The 21,416-nt window shown below is 40.4% G+C and overlaps 1 protein-coding gene across 3 annotated transcripts in view; it reads right to left on the bottom strand.

Moving 5' to 3' along the window:
- Positions 1-7,748: 7,748 nt before the first annotated feature.
- TEX14 (testis expressed 14, intercellular bridge forming factor) overlaps positions 7,749-21,416 on the bottom strand; it is a 77,362-nt gene continuing 63,694 nt past the window's right edge. For 2 of the 3 annotated variants that reach the window (XM_039885751.1, XM_039885752.1), the window contains 9 exons: positions 20,770-20,975; positions 19,708-19,804; positions 18,524-18,598; positions 15,930-16,004; positions 15,059-15,158; positions 12,031-12,123; positions 9,825-9,934; positions 8,510-8,561; positions 7,749-8,107 (listed from right to left, as the gene is read on the bottom strand). In XM_039885751.1, the coding sequence (XP_039741685.1) occupies positions 8,071-8,107; positions 8,510-8,561; positions 9,825-9,934; positions 12,031-12,123; positions 15,059-15,158; positions 15,930-16,004; positions 18,524-18,598; positions 19,708-19,804; positions 20,770-20,975 (845 nt within the window). In that variant the 3' untranslated portion in view covers positions 7,749-8,070. Of the gene's footprint in view, positions 8,108-8,509; positions 8,562-9,824; positions 9,935-12,030; positions 12,124-15,058; positions 15,159-15,929; positions 16,005-18,523; positions 18,599-19,707; positions 19,805-20,006; positions 20,124-20,769; positions 20,976-21,416 lie in introns of all 3 variants that reach the window. The other variant, XM_039885750.1, reaches the window with a different exon arrangement.

The following is a 21,416-nucleotide window of genomic DNA, read 5'->3' on the forward strand; positions in this document are numbered from 1 at the left end:
TGGAGTCCCATTTTCACTGTGGTCTCTAATCCGCCTGCTCAATCTCCAGTCTCGACCTCCTACCAGTCTCCCCACGACTTACTTTGTGCAGTCACGCTGGCCTTCTGCTGCTCCAATGTGGTGTTTCCTGTGGGGCCTTTGCACATGTTCTCCTTGCCGGGATGCTCATCTTTCAAAAGTCACAAAGACTGGCTCCTTCTCTTTATCCCGATCAAATCAAAAGTCACTTCTTCAGAGCAGCTTTCCCTTTATACTCTTTCTAATGTTAAGTGCCCCCCCGCAATCTTTATCACTTTAACCTATTTATTTTCTTCATAGAACTTACCACTACTAAAACTATCTACTTATTCATTTGATGACATAAATGGAAGGAGAGCAGGAATTCTGCCTTGTTCACTATTTCACCAGCATCTAGAGTGATGCCTGGCACATAGGAGTCATTCTAAAAAGATCTGTTGAATGTGGGACTAAGAGCAGGAGGCCATTTAAGGATGCTGCTATGGCCCAAGTGAGAGTTACCAGTGGCCTGCATGAGGGCAGTGGCAGCAGAGGTAGAGAGAGATGGATATTAGGGACATTATGTTTTAGAGGTTGAAACGAGTCAGTCTTAATGATCGATATGTTGATGTAAGGAGTAAAGGAATAGGAGGAGTCACAGATGGCTCCTGGGTTTCCGGTTTGAGTGGCTGAGAGGAGAGTAATACCATGAAGGGGAATAGTGGAGCTGGAGGTGTACAGTTAAGACCATGAGTTCAGTTTTGGGCGTTATCAGTAAGACACCTGAGAGAATTCCAAGTGGAAGGTCAAGATGGTGGGGTAGGTAAATGCTGTGCATGCCTCCTCCCATGACCACATTAAAACTGCAACTACATTATGAAACAGTCAACTTGGAGAACTATTTGAAGTCTAACTGAACAGAACTCCTATAACTGGGGATATAAAGAGGAGAGTATATTGAGACTGGTAGGAGATACAAAATGGGCTGGTCCCATACTCACGTGTGGTCGTTGAGCATCTGGAGGGATATTTCAGCTGCAGAGGCCTCCTCTCCCACAGAAGCGAGGGGCCCCAGGCCTACACCCAGGCTCCCCAGCCCAGGGTTCCAGTGCTGGGAAGAGGAGTTCCCACAAAATCTGGCTGTGAAAATCTATGGAGATTCTGGCCATCTGGGTGAAATGGAAGGTAGCTGGAAATCCCCTTAAAGACCCCACACACAGACTTACTCGCCGGCACTCATCCTGGGCTCTAGCAGAGGGACAGCAGTTCGGGAGGTCCCAGGGACATACAGAGAAAGACTGAGTTGTGTGGCTTCAGGGTGAGAGCTGGAGGAACAGCTGCCATTGTCCCTTTGTTGAGTCCTTCTCCTGTATAACCTGCAGGTGAGCACCATCTTGCCTGTGTTGAACCCTCCCTTCACACAGCCAAAACTGAATCTGCACTGGCCTGGTGAGATCTGCTCACTCCACTCCAGTGACTCCCTGAGACCCCACCCCACCCAAATTGCCCAGTGGCAATTTCAGGTGGTTACTGGGCAACTGGCTCACCCTGCACCCTCAGTAGGAGGTTCCTTCAGCAGCAATCAACAGGCCTCCACCAACGCACCTCGGGAGACACTTTTGGTGGTGAGCCACCAGCCCTGGCTCTAGGTGAAGTATTTCTTAAACAAATCTTGAGGATCTGCAAGCCTGAAGTAGGCAGCAGTTGGGCTTGGTGTGAGCCGAGACTTTTGCAAGTGGCACAGGCTTAGCACTGACGACAAATCTAAATCTACACCAGCCTGGGGAACACCACGTGCCCCATGCTGGTGACTTCTTGAGACTCTGCCTCTGATACCCCTGAAGCTCATTTAGCTGCTGAGCCTTCTGAGCAACCAGCAGTCAGCCTCAGGCCTGGGGGTACCCTGGCCTTTTGCTGAGCCATCTTACGCCTGGTACTGGTGGCAGTTGGCCTCAGTTCACCACATGGCCTCTCCTACATGGCCTCTCCAGATCCAGCTGAGGCAGCTACCAAACATGGACAGCTTTGTAGCTCCTATCAGGTAGCCCTGGGCCGGTCACAGGCAGCAGCTGACCTTGGCCTGCATGGAAACCCCTCACAAGGGGCTCCAGAACCAATATGCCCAAAGGCTGGCATTAGATCTTAACAGAGCACCACCTGATTAGCCCCACAAGCAGCACACACCTAAACAGTGGTCTCAACAGGCACATGAACCCGCTGGGGTGAACTCCACTCTGTGAGGTCAGCCCCCACACAGCAAGCAGCTCAGATATTGTGGATGTGGCCAATTCCCACAGCCAGTAAGCCTGAGAGTCAATCCCATTCACTGACATGGCAACAAAAATTAAGGCTCAACTACAACAAGAAGGCACACACAACCACACAAGGGTCACTCCTGAAGCATCTGGGGGGCAGGTGATCTGGGATACTGCGCCACTGGGTCACACAGGGCACTTACTACATAAAGCCTGGCTAAGATTCTGAGAACATAGCAGATCTACCTAATACACAGAAAAAAACACAGAGAGGCAGTCAAAATAATAAAACAAAGAAACGTCCCAAATGAAATAGGAGAAAACTCTAGAAAAGTAAGTAAATGAAATGGAGGCAAAGCAACCTACCAGATAGAGTTCAAATACTGGTTATAAGGATGCTCAATGAACTTAGGAAAAGAATAGATGAGCTCAGTGAGAACTTCAACAAGGAGATAATAAGCATAAAAAAGGACACAGAAACCATAAAAAAGAACCAGTCAGAAATGAAGAACACAATAACTGGAACAAGAATACACCAGAAGGAATCAATCATAGATTGGATGAAGCAGACGATCAAATCAGCGATTTGGAAGACGAGGTAGCTGATAATACCCGATTGAAACAGCAGAAAGAAGATTCAAAAAAAAAAAAATAATAAGAATAGTTCAAGGGACCTCTGAGACTATATCAAGTGGAACATTTTAGTCACAGGAGTACCAAAAGAAGAGAGAAAGCAAGGGATTGAGAACCTATTTGAGAAAATAATGACTGAAAACTTCCCTAACCCGGTGAAGGAAACAGACATACAAATCCAGGAAGTGCAGAGAGTCTCAAACAAGGTGAACGCAAATAGACCCACACCAAGACACATCATAGTCAAAACGGCAAAGGTCAAAGATAAAGAGAATCCTAAAAACAGCAAGACAAAGGCAGCTAGTTACCTACAAGGGTACTCCCATAAGAATGTCAGCTGGTTTCTCAACAGAAACTTTGCAGGCCAGAGGGAATGGCATGAAATAGTCGAAGTAATGAAAAGCAAGGACCTACAGCCAAGACTACTCTACCCAGCCAGGCTATCAATTAAAACTGAAGGTGAGATAAAGAGCTTTCCAGGCAGGAAAAAACTAAAGGAATTCACCACCACCAAACCAGTATTATAAAAAATATTGAAGAGACTTCTCTTTAAAATAAGAAGAAGAAGAAGAAGAAAAATAACATAAATGAATAATAAAATGGCAACAACTATATATCTATCAATAATCACTTTAAATGGAAATGGATTAAATACTCCAATCAAAAGACATAGGGTAGCCAAATGGCTAAGAAAACAAGACTCATACATTTGCTGTCTACAAGAGACCTACTCCAGATCAAAAGACACACACAGACTGAAAGTAAAGAGATGGAAAAAGGTATTTCATGCAAATGGAAATGAAAAATAGAAAAGCTGGGGTAGCAATACTTAGACAAAATAGACCTTAAAACAAACGATATAAGAAGAGACAAAGAAGGGCATTACATAATGATAAAGGAAGATCAATGCAATGAGGAGATAACTCTAGTAAATATTTATGCACCCAACATAGGAGAACTTAAATATATAAAGCAAATACTGACAGACATAAAGGTAGAGATCAACAACACAGTCATAGTAGGGGACTTAAACACCCATTGACATCACTGGACAGATCTTCCAGACAGAAAATCATAATGCCTTAAATAATACACTAGACTAGATGGATTTAATTGATATTTTTAGAGCCTTTCACCCCAAAGTAGCAGAACATACATTCTTTTTGAGTGAGCATGGAACATTTTCTAAGATAGACCACATGTTAGGCCATAACACAAGTCTCAGTAAATTTAAGAAGACTGAAATCATATCAAGTGTCTTCTCCAACCACAATAATATGAAACTAGAAATCAATTACAAGAAGAAAACTTAAAAGTACACAACACATGGAGGCTAAACAACATGCTACTAAACAATGAATGGGTTAACAATGAGATCAAGGAAGAAATCAAAAGATACCTTGAGACAACTGAAAATGAAAACACAATGACCCAAAAATCTATGGGACACAGCAAAAGCAGTCCTAAGAGGGAAATTCATAGTAATACAGGCCTGCCTTAAGAAACAAGAAAAATCTCAAATAAACAGTCTAACCTTGCACCTAAAGGAATTGGAAAAAAAGAAACAGCAAAGAAAGCCCAAAATGAGTAGAAGGAAGGAAATAATAAAAATCAGAGTAGAAACAAATGAAAGAGTCTAAAAAACAATACAAAAGATCAATGAAACTAAGAGTTGGTTCTTTGAAAAGACAGACAAAATTGATAAACTTTAACCAGACTCATCAAGGAAAAAAGAAAGGAGACCCAAATAAATAAAATCAGAAATGAAAGAGGAGAAGTAACAACTGACTCCATAGAAATACAAAGGATTATAAGAAAATATTACAAGCAATAATATGCTAACAAACTGGACAATCTGGAAGAAAACACAATCTATCAAGACTGAATCAAGAAGAAACAAAAAGTCTGAACTGACCAATGACTACTACTGAAATCTAATCAGTAATCAAAAAAATCCCAAAAAACAAAAGTCCTGGACTGGATGCCTTCACAGGTGAATTTTACCAAATATCTGAAGAATAATTAACAGCTATTCTCAAACCATTTCAAAAAATTCAAGAGGAGGGAAGGCTCCCAAACTCATTCTACAAAACTATCATTACCTTGATTCCAAAACCAGACAAAGACATTACAAAAAAAAAAAAAAAATTATAGGCCAATATCCCTAATAAACATAGGTGCAAAAATCTTCAACAAAATATTAGCAAACTAAATTCAGCAACAGATTAAAAAGATCATACACCATGATCAAGTTGGATTTATTCCTGGGTTGAAAGGTTGGTTCAATATCCACAAATCAATTAATCTGGTACATCACATTAACAAATTGATGGATAAAAATAATATGATCATATCAACAGATGCAGAAAAAAATGTTTGACAAAATCCAGCATCCATTTATGATAAAACTCAGCAAACTGGGAATAGAGGAACCATATCATACCTCAACATAATAAAGACCATATATGAAGAACCCATAGCTAATATCATACTCAATGGAGAAAAGCAAAAAGCGTTTTCCTTAAGATCAGGAACAAGACAAGGATGTCCACTTTCACCACTTTCATTCAACATAGTAATGGAAGTCCAAGCCACAGCAATCAGACAAGAAAAAGAAATAAAAGGCATCCAAATTGGAAAGAAAGAAGTAAAACTGTTGTTATTTGCTGATGACATACTATATATAGGGAAAACCCTAAAGATTCCACCAAAAAACTGTTGGAACTGGTAAATCAATTCAGTAAAGTAGCAAGATACTAAATTAACATTCAGAAATTGGTGCATTTCTATACTTCAATAAAGAACTATCAGAAAGATAAATTAAGAAAAGCAATCCCATTTACAATTGCATCAGAAAAATAAAATACTTAAGAATAAATTGAACCAAGGAAGTAAAAGACTTGTATTTGGAAAATGATAAGTCACTGAAGAAAAAAACTGAAGATACAAATAAATGGAAACATATATCATGCTCATGCATAAGAAGAATTAACATCGTTACAATGTCCGTATTACTCAAAGCAATCTACAGATTTAATGCAACCTCTACCAAAATACCAATGACATTTTTCACCGAACTAGAGCAGTCCTGAAATCTAAATTAAACCTTAAAAGATCCTTAATGTCACGGCAATCTTGAGAAAGAAGGACAAAGTTGGAGGTATCACACTACCTGATATCAAACTATACTACAAGGCTCTAGTAATCAGAAAACAGCATGGTACTGGCATAAAAACAGACACATAGATCAATGGAACAGAACAGAGAACCCAGAAATAAATCCATTGTCTTTATGGTCATTTAATCTATGACAAAGGAGGCAAGAATATACAATGGGATAAAGGTAGTCACTTCAATGAATGGTGTTGGGAAAATTAAATGGATACATGCAAAAACCCACCTTCTTACACCATATACAAGAGTAAACTCAAAATGGATTAAAGACTTAAATATAAGACCCAAAACCATAAAACTCCTAGAAGAAACATAGGCAGCAATCTCTCTGACATTGCTCTTAGTAATATTTTTTCTGATATAGCTCCTTGAGCAAAGGAAACAAAAGAAAAAATAAACAAATGGGACAACATCAAGCTAAACAGTTTTTGCACAGCAAAGGAAACCATCAATAAAACAAAAAAACAACTTACCGAATGGGAGAAGATACTTGCTAATGATACATCTGGTAAGGCGTTAATATACAAAATTTATAGAGAATTCATATAACTCAACACCAAAAAAAACCCCAAAAAACAAAACAAAACAACATTCCCCAAAAAATCCAATTATAAGAACGGGCAAAGGACCTGAATAGGCATTTCTTCAAAGAGGATATTCAGATGGCCAATAGACATATGAAAAGATGCTCAAGATCACACTAATCATCTGATAAATGCAAATTAAAACCACAATGAGATATCACTTCACACCTGTCAGAATGGCTATTGTAGATAAATCAAAAACAAGTGTTGGTGAGGATGAAGAGAAAAGAGAATTTTCGTGCACTGCTGGTGGGATTGCAAATTGGTTCGGCTACTATGGAAAACAGTTTGGAGGTCCCTCAAAAAATTAAAACTAGAACTATAGAACCAAAACACAAATTCAAAAAGATATATGCACCCCTATGTTCACTGCTGTGCTATTTACAATAGCAAAGATATGCAAGCAAATCTAAGTGCCCATCAAAGGACGACTGAAGGAAGTTGTGGTACATATATACAATGGAAAGAATAGGTGTAGTACAGGTCCGTCTTTAGATTGTTTTACCTACAACTGTTCTAGTTAGCAGAGATAGAAGCAGTCATGTTAGTAGTTTTGGTGGTGAGAAGCTAAGTTAGTTCCCATCTGATAACTTCTATTTTCTTTGTAAAGTTAGAGATGAAGTCATCTGATGAATGCTGATGGGAAGTGAAGGACAGACGTTTGAAATAATAGCTGACAGTGGGAGAAGCATCCTAAAGAAACATAGTGGGACTGCTATGTGCAGGAAAAAGATTCATTCATATAATCTACCAGGTACAAATATATGCTCCATAACCAATATACACTATCTACCAACATTATTATTATTAACATTAGTCATTATTATGTAGTAACTGGCCAGACAGAAGAGTCTACTCTGCCAGCCTTGTAGACAAAAGATTACAAACCACATCAGTGGGAGTTTGTATAAGACTTGTAGCCTTTATGAACACTGATAAATAATGCTGTAATATAACTCATCATTTATCACGATATGTCTGCTATTAGTCCTTACATTTTTATGTATGTTGGTTTTGTCAAAATTTATAATGGAAATTGAAACCTCTTTGCGTGATGGTTTTTCTCTCCCAATAATTAAAAGAAACGTATCTTACAAAAACTAACTGGTATTAAAAGTAAACATTTTATTATATAACAGGAGTAAAAGTTTTTGAACGTTTATATCAACAAAACCAAAAGCTATTCTGGGCACAATGAGAAATTTTTACAATCAAAACTACCTTTCACTTTTCAGAAATTTGACTGAAAACAAGTGGTTAAATGTGCTACAAACAGACAGGACCAAGTCTGTCTGTTCCGGCAGCTGAACAAAGTGTGAGTTAGGGAACCACTGCCCTGAGGGTGACTGAAGCATACAGGGAGGAAGGGAGCTCACAAGCAGGATGCTCAGATTCAGGCCGAGAGTCCATCTATGATCTGGTTCCCGTCAGTCTGACAAGTCACTCTGATCCAGCACGATTATCCTGTGTGCATGTTTTTTAAAGAACAAAAAAGGGAGTTTTAAGTTGGCATGTTTTTTCAATAGACAACAGCCTCTTTCTGTTCAACTGAATTCAAGGGAATTTTAATTTTTTTTAATTTTTAAAAAATGGCTGAAAAGCAACTGATGGCATTTTCTGTACTCTTTCCTCCTAAAACTGCTCTTGTACTAACTCCACCAATTACTTAATCCAAGTCAGTATTAACTTCACCTTATGTTTTAATTAGGTATAAACATCAACATTTTAAAAATTGAGCAACAGTAAATTCGAGCCTTTGTCATAAATGTTTATGATATTTATGTTTATGCTGGTAAATGCTTCAAGTCTGTTCATGTTGTCTATAAATAGTGAACTTTGACCTACAAACATCTGATATCTCATTACCTGGATGGTTCTGACCAACCCAGCCGCTTCCAAAAGCAAGGTTTTAGTTCCTCTTGATGAAATATAGAAGGAAGAAAAAACAACTTGATTACTTTCTAGGTGAAAGGGTGCTGGTATTCAGAAGTCACATTAGTGCTCTCTCTAGTTTAAAGTGGACTATTTTACCCCTAATAGTTGTTTTCTCCTACAAAGATAGACTTTCTCTAAAAACAGTTAATGGACTTCTCTTAATATTCTGCAGCTCCCTGTCATAGCTATGGACACTATGATGCTAACTCATAAAGTCCCTGTATTATATTCCCAACGAATTCAATACTAGTTAAATGCTCACACACTCTGGGATCTGTCCCAGTCAGGGTCCTGAGGAAAGAGAATGCACACCCAGGCCCCTTAATGAAGTGACTACTGAGAGCGATGTAGTCAAAGTTAATGGAGCAAACAAGGGGTAGCAACCAATGACTAGCAGCAGCGGGAAGCCACTTATCACTCCTAAGTCTGAAGAGACTTTGGGGTGGACTTGGGGGTGGAACCAAGTGGGAGCTGGAACTAGGATGATGGGCTGCCTTGTAGAAGTCGTGCTTGTAGAGGGGTACAACTTCTACACAGAGATGTGGTGCTGAAGTTGGCAGGCAGGGGAAGTTGAGAGCAAAGTCTGAGACAGACTGCTCTCCTACCCTGTGATCTGCTAGGGCCTCCCACTGACCAACAGCAAGTCCAGGAGATGCAGTCCACAAGGGTCAGCATCCTGGGGCCCCAAAGTGGGGCAGAGACAGGAAAAGAATGAGAATGGACTGGAGAAGGGATGAAAGAGATATCAGATGATCTAAATGAGTTCATGTCTCTAACTTCCTGCGTAAAAGGAACTTAAATATAGGCAGGTGTCATTTGTGAATGGCACTTTAAAGAAGTTCTATCAAATCATTTCAAAATTAAGGTTAATTTATACCTTACTTGTAGACCCCATTTAAATCCCACAATTTATGATTTCTTATCGGATTCTGCAGTCTCTGTGTGAGCTAAATTTAGAACTCATTTGAAGGAACTAGGCAATTAAAAGCAAAATATCTTGCCAGACGATGTGCAAGATAAGGATGATGAGACTGGCTTAAGGCTTCTTTTAGAAACAGAATTGGATGTTGTTAGTTTTGTGATGAAGGCATGATTGGCAATTAACAGAAAACCTGAGCTGAACTACAGAGAAAATGTGTAGGAGGATTATGTGTATCATTTGGGAAACATTTCTAAACAACTTTGATGCTCATCAAAGCCCAAGGGCTCCGGCCTACATTATAAACGATTATTCATTCATACATACCTTCTTCAGAAGTCCCTAAAAAGCTCTCTGACTTCCTTCTCTCTGGCTTAATGCCTTCTTCCTCTTTTTTCTTCTTTTCACCAACTTCTTGATCCTTGGTATTTGTCTCCCTTCAATGACAATGATTTTTGGTATCAAACTGTATGTACAATAGCCAGTGAGAGGCCCCATGGATATGCTCCAAAGGAAACATTATAGCAGCTAGCACTAATGGAGTGCTCCCTATGGGTCCGGCATTGGTTCAAGTGCTATAATGTATATTAACACACTTAATTCTCAGCACAACTATATAATGTAGTCACCACTACCATCCCCATTAATTGATAAGGGAACTGAGGCACAGAGAAGTTAAATTTCATGCCTACTAAGTCCTAGGGCTGGGATCCAACCAGTGGCAGTCTGTCTCAGACTCTGCTCTCAACCACTAGGCTATATTGTCCCAAAGAAAAAAGTATTTCACTTAGATTGTAATTGGTGTCCTTCTACAACCACCACTTTAATACCTTATCTTCATTTCCCGAATCCCTCTCTGAAGTGAAATACCTAATTAAAGTATCTGACAGTTTAAGACTGCATCTGTCAAACTAGTAAGCAGAAACCATCTCCTCTACTCAACTATAAGCTCCTATCCCTTGGCACCTCTAGCCCCTAGCACAGCACTCGGCTTGCTGCTGGTGTTCAATGGATGCTGGCTTAACCAAACTGACACCATTAAGAGATTTTTCTTCTGTTTTCATTCAGTGGATATTCAAAACGAATAATGTAAAATCTGAGAGAAAATAAAGCCAGCTAGAGGTGGAAACATTTTTTTCTTCCTAACCTCTCATCACTAACAGGATCATAGGCTCTAGAGTTGGAGGAGGACATCAGGTTATCATCTATCTCCATCCAAATGCCCCCAACCAGAGTGAACCGGCCTGTACTTGAAGAGGAGGAGCTATTGTCAAAGTGCGTGCCAAGACAGCTGTTTTCTCTACCAGACAGCTATGGCTATGAGAAAGTTTGTGCTTTACTGAATAAAAATCTCCTACTCTGCAGTTTCTAGTCACTAGCTGTCCTTTGGGGCAGAAAAAAGCAAGCTGACTTTCTTCACTTTACAGTATTTCAGATATTTGAGGGCAGCTATCAAATTCTCCACTCCATCTGCTCTTTTCAGGCCAAGCCTCCCCAGCTCCTTCAGCTGTTCTCATAAGACATGGTTTCCAGACCTCTGACTGTTCGACGACCCTCCTCCTCTCTTTGTGAATGTCCCTTTTACTTTTTTTTCTTTTCTTTTTTAAATTATTTATTTTCTTATCATTTATTATAGTGACGTTGATTAACAAAATCCAATAAGTTTCAAGTGTACAATTCAACAGTAAGTCATATATATATTGCATTGTGTGTTCACAGCCCATAGTTAGATTTCTTTCTGTCACCACATGTTTGACTGTGAATGCCCCTTTTAAAATGCAACACCCAGGAAAGAGCCCCACACTGTGTCTCAAAAGCCCTCTCCCCAGCATGAGACATCACCTTGATCTAGTCAGCACATTTCTGTTTGTTCAGCATTAATGCTGCATTGACCCTTTTATCGAGGCCTCATGGAGTCGTTCTCCATGTCTTCTTTAAAAAGAATTTCTTGAATTCTTACCATGTCTCAAAATGCATGCTAAATACTGGGCATATAAAAATAAGACATACTTACTGTCTTCAACAAAATCACAGCGAGTAGAAGCTTCTGATGAAAAAATTCTCTATTAGGTCAGCTCTCTCACATTCTACACTTTTGCATCCAAATGCTCACCTTCATCTTTTAGAGAAATCTAGCATTTCCACCTGTCAAGACCATTTTCAATCCACAGGCTATCACCCATCACATTGGTATTCATTTTAAAATTGTGTTATCTAAAAATTTGATAAGCATGCCTTTTCTGATTTAATTCGAATGACTGATGGAAATGTTGAAGGTGACAGGGCCAAGATATAGCCATCTTGGAAGGCCTCTCTTTATACTGATATCAACCTGCTAATCAATATCCTGAGCACTGTTGGTGGTTGGTGGAAGGGCAGACAGAAGTCAGGTCTGGCTTATCTACAGCAACGTCAAGCCATCGCCGGACATTCATTCTCTAACAAGTAGAGGTATCTTTTTAAAAAAACAAAATCTGGTCTCCCATCCTGAGAAAAGAAAAAAATGAAGGTCTGATGGAGAACAGTAAGCAACCTTGCAGAGCCCTTGGGGAGATCCTGTGGCTCCGTGCTGTCCTCAGGTGGCTGCAGCCATCTTTCCAAGTCTTCATCAAGAGTAGAGTGAGCTCTGTCCAAGGGCATGTGAAGAAAATTGAGACAACAGTCATTTTCCTTCTCCCTTGATAAGGAGGCAAAGCACTTCAGAGTGGGCAGAGACTTTCAAACCCGTACTTTCACTATACATAAAGAAAACAAGACCCTCGGCAAGATCGAATCTAGAGTTGTAGAGGTCACCGAGATCTGATTTAAACATGCACAAAACCCTCTTTACGCCTTGACAAAAGGCCTCGGCACCCATGAGATCACTACCTTCCAAGTCTGGTGGTAGACTGTCTCAATTCTTAGTCATTAAGTCAATTTCCACCTGAGGTGCAACTATACACTTATTCCTATAAGTTTTTTGGATTAAGAACTGCCTCTGAGGCTAAAGGATGCAATTATGTTTTCAGAAGGCTGGAGAAGCCCCACCCATCTGAAAAATATCTTCCACTCTGGCTTGGTGCAGAGGACTGAGGTGATGGAGCATCTGTGGGCATCTCTCTGTGTCCAGCACAGCCAGCCCTTTTGGAAAAGGAAGAGACAATCATAATGTAGCTAACTTTATATTTATATAAAGCACTTTATATTTATATAATCAAATGTAACTCGGCCTTCTTGAGCTACTTTTGTCTTGAATAATAGTATAGATGTTTACTGAAGGTGTTTTGGAGAGATGAAAACATTGGAGTTACATTATACATATGGTCGAAAGATCCCTAAAAGTTAAAAAAATATTTATCTTCCTCCTCCTTTGCCTCTTTTTCTTCTCCGTTTTCCGCAAAACCCTATCCCTACTTCCTCACTGGTCCCAGGGCTCCAATCTCCTTCTCCACTTTCCCAAACCTTCCCTTCTAGGTCGCTCTCTTTCCCTTTCAGAGAATAATTTTGCGCTTGAAAAATGTGACAGAAATAGGATTCACTATGTAGAAGTTATTTTAATACCCTTCTCCCTTGCCTTTCTCTTCTGTAGCAGCTAGAAAGCTAAAAGCTCAATTTCCAGTCTCTCCTGCAACTGAGGGTGGTCGTGCATCATATTTGGCCACTGAGATATAAGTAGGCATCTCCTGGGAAGAGCTTCTGGAAACGATTTTGCTTCCCAGATAAAAAGGGGCATTGTCAGCTGGAATATTCCTTTGCCCCACCCTCTTATCTTTGCCTGGCATGTGGACAGCAGTCATCCTGCAACCAGGAGGTGACAAGCCTGAAAATAAGGGCCAACGTGCTATGCTATTGCTATGGGTGGCAGACCAGGAATATCAAAAGAGCCGACGCTCCTGGTGGCACCTTTGAGCTGCTACACCGGCTGTGTGCTCTGCCAACCTGTGGGCCTCTTGTTGTGTGAGACAAACTCATTTAAGCACCATGGTGGGGTTTTCTATCACTGCAGCTGAAAGAATTCTGCAAGGCTACCCTAAGGATGCACAGGACCATGATTAGGACGAGACAAGTGGTGCAAGGGCAGATTCAAATCCTCTCTTTCTTCAAAATGCAGATATTTTGTTCATAATGGACTTTTCTGTATTGATTTTGATTTTTAAAAAATACTCTATCAAAATAGCAATTATCTTGACCCCTAAAGTTTTTGGTGCCTCCTTCAATTTTCTGCCGAAGGAGCACGTCTCACTCACCTCACCCTAGTCCTAGCCCTGAATGACAGGACAAAGAAGGAGAAGTCAGGAGGCAAAGGAGGCGAGCTGAAGTGGTTTAGCTTACAACACAGGTCAAAGGAGAGCTCTGAATCAGGAAGAGAACAGGGTTTCTTGAGGCAACCTCGTGTTTTTGACTAAATTGTCTGGATGATTGCTCCCATTTTCTCTTATTTGACTTGAAAGATCTAAAACTTGTCTTCCAAGCCCTTCAACTAAAATGTTTTGAAAGAAGTCAAAACCTGTGTTTACCTTATAATATGAAATAAAAACAAACAAAAAAACAACTTGATGAGAAAAAAAACAAGTGACCCTATTAAAAATGGGCAAACAAATTGAATAGATATTTCTCTAAGGAAGATATACAAATAGCCACTGAGCATATGAAAAGATGCTAAACATCACTAATCATTAGGGAAATGCAAATCAAAATCACAATGAGATGTCACCTCATACCCATTAGGATGGCTACTATCAAAAATAAATAAGTAAGTAAGTAAGTAAGTAAGTAAAATACCAAGTGTTGGCAAGGATGTGGAGAGACTAGAACCTTTGTACATAGTGGGAATGTAAATGGTGCAGCTGCTGTGAAAAACAGTATGATGTTTCTTCAAAAAATTAAAAATAGATTAACCATATGATCCAGCAACACCACTTCAGGGTATATAGCCAAAAGAACTGAAAGCAGAGTGTCTTGAAGAGAGCTATCTGTTCACCTACGTTCATAGCAACATTATTCACAATGGATAAAAGGTGGAAGCAACCTAGTATCCACCACAGATGAATAAACAAAATGTGATACACACATACACATATATAAACATACGATGAAACTTAAGTCTTAAAAAGTAAGGAAATTCTGACACATGTCACATGAATGGACCTTGAGGACATTATGCTAAGTGAAGTAAGCCAGTTACAACAAGACAAATACTATGTTTTCATGTATATGCAGTATCAAGAGTAGTCAAACTCACAGAAACAGAAAGCAGAATGGTGGCTGCTAGGAACTGAGGGGAGGGGGATATGGGAGTTGTTTAATGAGTGTAGAATTTCAGTTTTCCAAGATGAAAAAGTTCTGGAGATTGGATGCACACCAATGTGAATGTAATTAACACTAGTGAATGGCACAATTAAAATTTTTGATATGTGTATTTTATTACAAAAGTTAAAAAAACTTTTATGAATAGGAGCTATTAGAATAGTATGAAAAAAGACCATTTTTTCCTTCTTCTTATTTGTCAATATCAAAAGAAAAACTAATACAACCTAATACAGTATTTTAAATCTTTTCAAAAGCCCAGGTTTTGCTATTACCTCTCCGTGTCCTCTTCTAGATCCTGAGTTTCTTTGGTCCAAAGCATACTGCTATCTTCTTTCTTACTGTTATTTTCTTGTTCTTCTAAATGCCTTTGATCTAAAACCAGATGAAAGATTTAACTTTATTTGAACAACAAAAAAATAGTTCAGAAAGACTGCTTTAAAATGGAGTGCAAAAAATTAAGGCTCATCAGTGGCCCCTGAAGTCTGCAATGCACTAGTTCCCTTCTTCCCAGGAGAGCAGGGGGCCAGGTGGCAGTCTGCAGGGTGCCTATATTCACAGCAGCTGCTTCTGGGGGCTTGAGAGTGCTTTGGTGCCAGGTGAAGCTACAGGAAACCTTGCCTGTGCCAAGGCTCAAGAGAGACAGAAGGAGCAGAGAGGGGAAAGGGTTCATAAAAGGGGAAGCAAGAGACCCTGAAAATAAATTACAGATTTACTTTGAGGGACTACCCTGTTCTCACTTGTTGGATGTTTCTAGGTTGGAGCCCCAGGGAAAAAATTTGGGTGGAGAAGGGTAGTACCCTTTAATGTATGCCAGGCATTTTACTTATGCGATTTCATTCCATCCTGCCAGCAGTCCCTATGAAGGGGAGGCGACTAACATTTGCTAAGTATCTTACAGTGTACCAGGCACTGTGCATGGAGCTATTATATACATCATGAGGTAAGAATCGTCATCCCCATTTTAGAGATGAAGGTAAATGAAGCTCAGAGACATTAAACAGTTTGCCACAAAAGCAGCAGAGTCAGAATCAAGGTTGAGTTGTGCCTGCCCTAAAGACCCACATTCCCCAAATGTACCACTGTGCTGCCAAGTGCAGAGTCACAGCAAGAACTTGATCAGAAAGATCTGGGTACTTGGCTTACCATTTGCAATGATGCCCAGAGGACTTGCTGTGTTCTCCAAAACTGTGGATGAGGCCTGCTGCTGCTTCAAGTGCTCTGTCCAACACAAAAGCAGAAGGCAACTTAATGCTTCCCTTGCATGTCACACCATTCTCTAGGGCAGTGGTTCTCAAAGGGTGGTCCTCAGACCAGCAGCCTCAGCACAATCTGAGAATTTGTTATTCTCAGGCCTCATCCCAGACCCAGAAACTCTGGGGGTGGGGTCCAGCAATCTTATTTTAGCCAGCCCTCCAGGTGATTCTAGTGCCTGATAAAATCTGAGAATGACCGCTTTAGGACAGTCAATCACATATAACACTAAAAAAAAAATGAAAACGATGATAGGTAATACCTGAAGAGCCCTATGTGGCAGGTACTGTTTCTAACTTACATGTATTAATTCAAGATTAATGTTCACAATTAATCCTCACAATAACCCTATGAGATTGATCACATTATTGTTATTCCTGCTTAAAGGTGTGTAAATGAAAGTAAAGAGAAGTTAAGGAGGAATTTACCTAGAATTACACAGTAAGAGGTAGAAATGGGATTTGAATCCAGGCAGTCTAGCTCTAAGGTTTACATTCTTAATCTCTATTTTATAATCTCTCAAACAGTCTGTAAGAGCATCAGAGCCACCCCAAATTTTCCCCATCTCTATTGGTCTATATTTCATATTTTTCACCTAGTTTATGGGGAAGACAAAGGCATAATTTACAGTTCCTAAAGAACTGATCACTAGACCAAAAGTCCACTAAACTCAGCATGCTGCTTTGCGTTTGTTAGGTGCTTGTGGGAGCGGGAGCAGAGTAGAGCAGAGCAGAGCAGAGAGACAGCTGGGAGGCAGCAAAGACAAGAGCCCTGGGCTCGCTTGCCAGCATGGCCCTGTTATGTGCAGGCACAGATCTCTCTCTTCCTGTAGGTCAGGAAGAGGCCCTACCTGGCAGCTCCTTGGCATCAAGGGACCCCATAAGATCATTTAATATAATCTGAAATTTTAAAATCCATTTTTATCTTTGTTAAAAGTAGTCCCCTGTTGGTCTTAGAAGATCACCTATATCCTAGGGCTCTAAAACACCCTTCCCTTTAGGGCCTTATCAGAAGTCTAGGACTTTGGATGCAGGCCCTCTGAAAGTGCAGGTGTCAGCTCCAAGTCACTCCCCAAAGCTCTCTTGAGAGGAAATAGCAACACAGTGGTGACAGACAATAATCAGGTAGGAGCGCCCATTATTAGGAGAAGCTACTCATATGCCCTCTGCCCTCTATCTTCCTGGAAAACTACTGACCCATCTCAAAGTACAGACATCACCTAGAAACCTGACCCAGATAATTCCCATACGTAAAATGAGGGAGAGTTTCTGCAGAGTGTGCTGGGGTGCAGCAGTGCCATGAGGCTGGAGCCCAGGAAGAAGCTTCGTGACAGATGCTAAATTGGGGAGTCTACATGGATCTACAGCAGGATCCAGAGGAAAAGTATCACTAAAGTCAAACTGCAAAAGGGCCTACAAGTACTTCCTTAAACCATGACCAAGAGCAGATGACCCTAAGAATCTACCTGAGCAAGACAAGCACGGGAGACCTCTACCCTCAAAAGCAGCGGTTCTATTGTTGTGTTAAGAAGAGTAATTGGAGAGGAGGACTTTGCAAGGGCTCCCTAGGGAGTTCCAAAGATGAAAATTTGGTGTCTAAGCGGGGCCCTCAGAGCCTGACCCAACAATCCTGTGGCATTAAGGAAAGGGTGTGATGAGGTAAGAAGAGCCTATGACTACAGACAAAGAAAGAAACTAAGGAAGGTTCTGGCAACTCTGACTGGCTCTACTCAAGTTCATCAGACCAGTGGTCAAAGGCTGAGAGTTGTGACAACTTGGACAGTAGCTTTCTGCTGAATCAGACCACTTATGTCCTCATTTATCTTCCTCTTCCTGATGAGACACAACACCTCTGAAACCCTAAAAACCAAGAGGTGCCCCTCAGGAAATTCTCTAGAGGCCCCATACCAAGAATTGGACCATCGGAGGTCTGATGAGCTGTGTCCTCTGAGGGTGAGGGGCTAGGGTCTTCCCTGGGAAAGTAAACCACTTGCCGCAAATGTCTCTGAAACCACACACCATTTACCTTCTACATCAGCTCAGCTGTGCACAGCCAGCCGATAAGGCACAACTAAAACTGAGCTGGTGCTGCTCAGTCCTGCCTGAAATGGAAAATTCTGGTCACATTAGGTCTCGTGCCACTGACTTCTCTGCCCTCAGGAAAGTGATTCATTCATGATGCCAATACCTTCAATACCTCCTGCTAATGGCAAAACTGAAAGTACTAAGTATATTGGTCTCAGTGACCAGAATTTCAGGCCTCTAACCTATGGCTGATTTGGTAAGAAAAGGAGATAAGAATTCCTTTAGTAGAAGAGTTCATCATAATAAATCACTTGAATGTTGTTACTTCCTCTTAGAATCATTACCATAGACCCTGTAAGTAACAAAATGACAACAGACAGAAACCAATTATCCTGACCAGTCTTCAGCTGTAATCTGAGGCCAGCAGGGCCACTGACTACATTCTGTACTAACATCCCTTACCGATTTCATCCAGTAGCTCCTGAGATGGTGGTGGTAGCTCGTCAGTGTGATGCTTCGAGATGGCTTCTACTAGTTCTTAAAAAGATAAGGGGGAAATGACTTAACACCTTCCTGAACCTGAACAGGTTTTCTAGGCTCCCACATGGATTTGACTTAGGATTTCTCAATGATGAAACAAACTGAGGTAGGGAGAAAGCCTCATATAATAACAGGCCAAGTTGAGTCCTCCTATGTGAATGGCTTTACACCCTCTTTTACTCTAAACCCTCTCCTACCTCACCTTACCCCAGTACTGCTTGATCTGTGCCCCTTGCTCCCCAAGGATATTTTGGGTCGGTGAGGTACAAATTCTTACTCAGTGGCTGGGGTCCCAATCTGGAACAGGGCTGCTGGAGGAATATAGAGGCTCTGGACCAGGCCTTTCTCCATACATTATCAGGCCAGGGGATATAGAAGCAACCATACGTTGGGCCTTTCCCCAAGTGCTCAATTATAATATTAACCAAACTGCCTCAGCATAATTCACAAAATCCTTAAGGATTTGAGGGAAATTCTAAGAGTTATACCAAAGACGCAAGACATTAAAATTAACGTGGCAAAGGCAATATTGCCTCAAGAGCTGTTAACAAGCCCATACCCTTCGATATGGAATTGTCTTTCAAGAATTGTCTCCCAAGGAAAAGAGCAGAGGTTCAAATAAAAATTTTTGTACAAAGAGCAAAAATTGGAAAACAATATAAGTCTTTAATGTAAGGGCATGGCTACGCAACATATGTAGAATGGATTATTATGCAGCCATTATATACATTTACAAATAATTTTTACTGACGGGGAAAGCCTCAAAATACCTCAACAAAGAAAAGAAGCAGGCCAGGGCTGATATACAATATGACCTCAACTATGCTAAAAAAATGTACTTTTTTTGTATATTTCTAAAAAATATTAAAAAATATGTACCAAAATATAGTATAAGAAGTTAAAAAATGTTAATAGAATTAGATGGTGGTTTTCTTTTTTAGGCTCTTCTTTATTCTCCAAGTTTTCTATAATGAGTATGTTTTACTTTTATAATTGGGGGAAACAGTATTTTTGTTTGAATCTAATAAAGCATCAAAGATGAGACTAAGGCTCCCTTAAATGGGCTTACTACTATGAACTTGTATTTCAGTAGTAAACACAGGTACCTTTCTGCAGGCTCCTTCTCTGAGTGTTATGAGATGATGTGTCAGGCGCCTTAACACTGCTGGAGGAACCAGCTCCAGTAAATGAAGACAATCTTTTCTGTAAGTAACATGTAAATACGGTAATTGACACATGTATTGAGCTAAAAAGGCCCATGCAACTCAATCATTTTCAAGATTAAATCTATGTATCATCAATGGAAGAAGCCACTTGTTTGTTGATTAAGTCAAACTCATTTAAATGTCACTTCCTCCAGGAAGCCTTCTCACCCCTCTTTGCCTCTGCAGCACTCAAAACTTACCTCTGTGTTCCAGTCTCTCTCACTAGGCGATGAGCTCCTTTGGGGGCAGGGACTGACTCTCTTATTCACATTTGGATGCCTAGAAGAGGGCCTGGCATGGAGCCCGGCACTTAGAACCTGCCCGATTAACAGTCCGTTAAATGAAAGCATTAAATTATCTATGGTCCTACTTCAGAGAGACCTTTTGTGAGTCAATTGCCCAAAGATGACAGTTGGTTTTTCACTGAGAGCCAAAGCCAGTAATCAATCTGCTATAGAAGGGTCAGTCAACAGGTCCTCAGTGAGCAGTGCCAAGTTAAGGAAATTGTGGTTCTCTTGAAGAGACTATACATATGAAATATGAGGAAGAGGGAGAATAAAAAGGAAGGAGAGAAGGAAGAATACAATTAAGTGTTTTTACTGCCGACTATTAGTTCAGGGGGTGGATATCAGTCAAAATTCTCAGGGAACTAACCAGAGGAGGCTTCAAGCATAAAGGAGAATTTAAGCATCCTTAGGTAGGTATGATATGGTTAGGGAGAAAGAGTATGACTGGTGAAGATAGCATCATAAGCTATGGCAGAGGTTGCCAAACACTATCTCTAGGGGGAAAAGAGGCACAAAAACCCAGGACCTATCCTACAATACAAACACAGAGAGGAGCCCCAGGGAAGCCTGGGAAGGATCCGGCTTATTTCCTGCTTTCTTTGTAAAATGGCACTTTGGATTATGGAGGCCTTTGCACTGACTCCATGAGAGTGTAATGCAGAATTGGTATACTTACGAGATCAGTCAATCTTGAAGGGAGAGTTTCAGAGGAAGTAAGGAGGGAATCTAGGCTCTTGGCTTTCTCTCGGACTGTCGTAAATTTATCAGACAAAGTTCGAATAGATTCTTGACTGTTCTGGCATGAGGTAGACCCTGTTTTCACCTGAAATGGGATACTTTCAAGGCAGTCTTTATAGCAACTGGCAGTTGAAGAAATTGACTCTGTTGTAGGAAAGTGGGCAGTTAGTGTCTGAATCCTTTATATTATTTAAAAACAAAAACAAAAAAACAACCCACACAATTCTACACCTATACTGGGGATTCTCCAAATTGTTAATAACTGAAACATTCACTGCACAGAGATACAGCTCCTCAAAGTATGAAAAAACAACAGTTTCCAAATTCAGTCACCAAAATAAAGGGAGATTATTTGAACCACAAATATACTGGGGAAAGGACACTGGAGAGAGGCTATTGATGGTGGCTGTATGCAGCTGCAGGACTCAGAACTGTGTTTATTTAAGCACAAAGTACTGTTTGAAGTTACAAACTCTAGAGAATGCCATGTATTTGCACTAAAGTCAATAGTTCTTAGGATACAGAATAGACTTTGCATGTGCATGTCTCTTCCACTAAGGTAAAATACCTCCTTAAAGCTGCTTA

This window comes from Pteropus medius, unplaced genomic scaffold (genome assembly GCF_902729225.1).
Source record: "Pteropus medius unplaced genomic scaffold, Ma_sr-lr_union100, whole genome shotgun sequence".
Classification (NCBI taxonomy): Eukaryota; Metazoa; Chordata; class Mammalia; order Chiroptera; family Pteropodidae; genus Pteropus; species Pteropus medius.